At 37.2% G+C, this 5,419-nt stretch overlaps 1 protein-coding gene across 1 annotated transcript; it reads right to left on the reverse strand.

Moving 5' to 3' along the window:
- Positions 1–855: 855 nt before the first annotated feature.
- Positions 856–4,249, reverse strand: LOC17876016 (receptor protein-tyrosine kinase CEPR1). Its single transcript, XM_006279893.2, has 2 exons — positions 1,606–4,249; positions 856–1,380 (listed from the first exon to the last, which is right to left on the reverse strand). Exons 1-2 carry the CDS (start codon positions 4,103–4,105, stop codon positions 974–976), a joined length of 2,907 nt encoding a protein of 968 aa, XP_006279955.1. The 5' UTR covers positions 4,106–4,249; the 3' UTR covers positions 856–973.
- Between the last annotated feature and the right edge of the window lie 1,170 nt (positions 4,250–5,419).

The raw sequence follows: 5,419 nt of genomic DNA on the forward strand, positions 1-5,419 counted from the left end.
TCAAAAATATTACATGAATTGTTCGTTGGGAAACAAAAAAAAATGTCTTTTGACATTTTTGACATAGAAACTAATTTTATTTTCCGAAAATAAAATTATAATTATCTTCTTAACAAAACTTAATGGTTAGCATATTTTTTTTATTGTATGAATCAGTGAGAAAATATTTAACATTACATTAAAATATAAATCCATATTTATTAACTAGAATCATTGTTTGATTGATTAAAAATTGATATAACTCGTATATTTCACTATCATAATTAATCTTCAAACCATGCATTTCAAATATTATATAAATGAAAAGCATGAGAGAATATAAAAATGAGTCTCGTGCTTTTTCTCCTTTGTCCCTTTGTTGATATATAGAGACAAATATGACGATGCGACTCATCGATCGATCATTACGTATTCGGATCATACTGATGAATATATATAGATAACACACACACAGTCACACACACACATGCATGTATAGCCTATTTGTATATTACTTTTAGCCTATTTTAGGTTTATAAAAATGAAAATCAAGAATCCACTTCCATGCCATGCAATCGAAAAAAAGAAGTTCCACTCACTGATGAATAAAGAAGAATGACGTATTAAATATAAGTCCACAAGAAAAAATATTAAAATAAAGCTTGTGAATTATCATGATTCATTAGTGGGTGTACAACATAGACACATTCAGATTCTATGCGTTACATTGAAGCAGCTATTAGATTCTAATATGAATGATGATCATCGATCCACATATATATAGTATGATCTTGCTTATGTTGATTAGAAAATTAGATTTGCGAAATTAGAAATAACCAAAGTCTTAAAAAGGATATATGTTAAAATACATGTAGAAGTATTAAAAGACTATATATATAAGCAGTTTCTTCTATGATATATATTTAAATACAGGATATCTTTAGAAGTTATATGATCTCTGATGCTAACACCTCTTCATCGAGAAAGCATGAGACTAGAGTCTTGTTTGTGTGAGTTGATCTGATGATAGTACTAAGTCCTTAATCTTGGTTGTTGTTGATTTAGAGGTCATATGATCAGGTCCTCCTTGAGGTGCTGCGTCAATCAGAAGCTGGACGACTTCGTTCATGGTAGGACGGATTGTTGGAGTTCTGCTGGTACAACGGATAGCTACACGCAAGGCGTTGATCATATCGCCTTTCGATGAATCGGCTAGTCTCTTGTCTAGTGTCTCAATCAATCCTTCTTTTGTATCAATCTTTGTTGACACCCAGTTCACTATGTTTTTGTTCTCCCCGAAACATGAATCCACTGGCTTCTTCCCTGTGATGAGCTCCATTAACACTACCCCGAAACTGTACACATCGCATTTGATCGTTGCTTTCGATGAGTATGCATATTCTGCCCATTACCATATATCAATTGGTTAGTAAGGGATAACAAATTGAACTACATTTTACACACACAAGAAACACAATAAAATGAAAAAATTTTGAATTCTTGAAAAAGGATGAAGTTAAAATAAACATTTTTCAAGAAAATTTATCATAAGCAATATTTTCATTGTTTAAAAGCATTGTAATGTTTCATAATAATAAGGTTTAAAGAGCTATTATATATCATTACCTGGAGCCAAGTAACCATATGTGCCAGCCATAACGGTTGTGGTTGAATCTTTCCCTCTAGCTTGTAACACCTTTGCAATGCCAAAGTCAGCAACTTTAGGCTGATAGTTCACATCCAATAAGATGTTTGTCGATTTGATATCGCGATGAATGATTGGTGGCGAGAGGTCATGGTGAAGGTAAGCCAATCCTTGAGCGACCCCAACCGCGATTTGATGACGAGTACGCCACTCGAGATGAACAAAGCCTTTGTGAAGAGCGTCCCATAAGTTACCATTAGGCATGTACTCATACACCAGAAGACTACAATCCAAACTTGAGAAATAGCTGAAGAGTTTCACAATGTTCTTATGGCGAATGCTCCCGAGTGTCTCAACTTCGGTTTTCAACTCCTTGTTTAAATGCATTTTGTCTTCAGAAGCTGAGTCTTTGCTGCTTTGGCTCCATAGTTTCTTCACCGCGACTACTTCTCCGGATTTAAGCTCTACTCTGTAGACCGTACCCGAACCACCGTGACCTACAATGTTCTTGTCGACAAGAGCTTCAAGAATCTCCCTTTGGTCGAAACTAATGCGGTGGAAACTCTTGACGTCGTAAGAGAAGTAAGAAGATGCTAAGGTCTCGTCTTGCTCTATCACTGCTCTGTTTTTGCTCATCCGTTGTCTCAAGTAAAACATGATGACCCCTAAGACAAGGATGAAGACTGAGACAAGAATTGCCCAAATAGAGCTCAGCTTCTTCTTTCCGCGAGGCTCTTGACAAATCGGAAACTTCAAATCCGATGAACGAGCTGTTGGAGGAACACAGAGATCAGGGTTATCCGAAAAGCTTTCTACAAGACCTCCTCTTATTAACGAGACAGGGATGGGACCAGAGAGCCGGTTGCTGGAGAAATTTATCGAGGTTGGGAGCAACTCAGAGAGATCTTCAGGGATTCTTCCGGTAAGGAGATTACTGGACAGGTCAAGAACGTTGAGAGATCTAAGATTAGAAAGCGATTCAGGTATGGAAGAATCAAGATGGTTGCCTTGCAGCACAAGTAAGTTCAGTTTCCTCAGTCTTCCTATCTCTGATGGTATTGGACCAGACAATTGATTGTTACTGAGATCAAGCTTCACAAGATTGGTGGCATGAGAGATCTCGTGAGGTATAACACCGGAGATTTTGTTACCCTGCATAAACAGCTCTGACAAATTCCAAGCGCCTCCAATAGCATTAGGTATTGGACCAAACAAGGAGTTGTAAGCCAAGTCGATGATTGAGACATGAGGCAGAGACATAACTCCTTGTGGTATGGTTCCCACGAGACGGTTGCTCGCAACACGGAACCGTATGAGGGTCTTGCAGTTCCCATAAGTCTCAGGGATTGTACCGGAGAAACGGTTTTGTAGGACAAGATAGTACAAAAGCTTACCGGATTTGCAAACGTGTGCCGGAAGAGGACCGGAGAGGCGATTTTCCGAGACGTCAAGAGCGATCATAGGCGAGGAAGATCCGAGATTTGGCGGGAGTTCACCGGTTAAGTAGTTGTCGTAGAGAGACAAGATTTGCAAGGTTCTTGAGTTGCCAAGTGACTTGGGAATCTGACCAGTCAAGCTGTTGTTGTAAAGCTGAAGCACTCGTAGTTTTGGAAGAGTACAAATTGAATCCGGTATGCTTCCGGTTAACCTGCTAACCGAGATATCGATATCGGTAAGGTTCTTGAGATTACCGATTTCCTCCGGTATATTCCCGGTTAAGTGATAGTTATAGTAAAGCTCAAGCTGCCTTAGGTTGGAAAGATTCCCAATTTCTTTTGGAATCTCACCGTAGAGAAAGTTTCCGCTAAGTTCAAGATCAACAAGAGAACTCAAGTTACCAATGAATCTTGGGATGTTACCATGGAGCATACACGTCATCAGGAGCATGTGTGTGAGCTTCTTGAGCTTAGAAGCAGATTCCGGAAGAGTCCAGAGGTCTAGCTCTGGATTCTCATTGAAGTTGAGATACTCTAGGTCAGTGAGATCAAAGATCGAGAAAGGGAAGCTACCAGAGAAGTAGTTCCAAGACATGTCGATGACTCTTAAAGCTTTCATCGATGAGAAGTCAGGGAGAGTTCCTTGGAGATAAAGAGAGCTCATGTTAAGCTCTCGAAGCAGAGAACAGTTAGGGATGGAGCTGAGGAAGCTACTGCTTCTGTTGAGATGGTTGCGAGAGAGACGAAGGACACGAAGGTTTGGGAAGTAAGAGCAAATCCCATCTGGAAAAACCCCGGAGAGTGACCAACCGGAAAGATCAAGATCGGTTACTAGCCCTTGACCGTCGCATCGTACCCCGGTGAAGTCACAGTAGTAAGCACCAACGTCGTCAGAAACATTCCAAGATGACAAAGCGTCGCCGAAGAGAGAGCTTTTCATAAGCTTGAAGAACTGAGGTTGTTGGTTTGAACTCATCAAGCCCCATGATTGGTTATTGCTGAAGCAAAAGAAGAAGAAGAAGAAGAGAAAAAGTTTGAGACGCATTTCAGAAGAAAGATCAAAAAGTAACCTAGAGAAGCTACCTTAGGTTGCAAGAAAAGAGAGGTTTAATTTTAATGGTTGGGAGAGAAAAAGAGAGATCAGGAAGAAGAGAAGAAGCTTACAAGTTGAAAGACTGAAATTATTGATAGGCTTATAAAAACAAAAGAAGGGTTCATGTTTTTTTGTGTATGTATACAAGATCAGAATCAGATAGATGCATTATAACGTAAAAAGAAAATATATAATATCATTGAAGAGAAAAGGGAACATACATATCTTTCTTTTACATAAAGAAGCTTTATGTTTTATACCCACTAAGTTTATTATAGAGAGAATAACTTAGAGGTGTATGTAGCCAACTTTATACCCTATAGGAAAAAAGCTTTACTTTATAAAATTTGTTTTATTTTTGTGAGAAAAAAAATAAATAAAGAGTTGAAATGTCACTGAATCTGATACTAAAGAGTGCATGATCATCTGTCCAAGAACCTCGCTCTTGTCTCGACATGTTGTTTTTTGCTTGTGCTTTTTTGGATGGACATTGGACATAACCATGCATGTGAGATTACTATATTACATAAAACATCTTCTATTGCCATAAACTATGTTATTTTTATTTCTCTCAATTAGATTTTGAGTTTTCCTGTAAACATATGTTGCATAGAATCGGAAATACGTACATATATATAAGTGTTGCATTTGAAAATGTACAAATAATTTCTTTTAAAATGTCTATTAAATAAAAACTCTAAAATTTGCTATATGAGAATTGGATAACGGATCACATAGAGGTACGTATACATAAACGTTTAAAATGAAGTATATATATTTCTTTTAATTACACTTATAGTATTTTTGTTGGTTTAAAAGTAAATATTATGTACAATTTTGTTTTAATATTGATAATTAAAGTGTATAATGTATGAAACAAATCAAGTAATTAAATCTTTCGTGAAGTGCGAGCATAAACGTTTCTACTTTTCAAAGTAAGTACACTTCCATAATCCATATGGGAGAGAGGACTCAGAGGAATGAGACTATGTACATACAAATGCTGCTTTTCATCGTGAAGATTTTAGAGCATAGTGCATATGAGACTATATATGTACGTCCATATGGAGAGAGGAGATAAATACTTTGTCGAATCGTCGGTATCTTTATAGCTCCATACAATGGTTGTCGTGTGTCGTTCCAACTTGAAGATTGGACATTTGGACTTGAGTCGTCACATTTGTTTACGTAAAATATTTGAATAACCCGGAGATATGCAAGTGTACAACTAGTTTTTTTTTTTTTTTTTTTTTTTTTCGTCCAAGT

This window comes from Capsella rubella, unplaced genomic scaffold (assembly GCF_000375325.1).
Source record: "Capsella rubella cultivar Monte Gargano unplaced genomic scaffold, Caprub1_0 scaffold_8, whole genome shotgun sequence".
In the NCBI taxonomy this organism is placed as follows: Eukaryota; Viridiplantae; Streptophyta; class Magnoliopsida; order Brassicales; family Brassicaceae; genus Capsella; species Capsella rubella.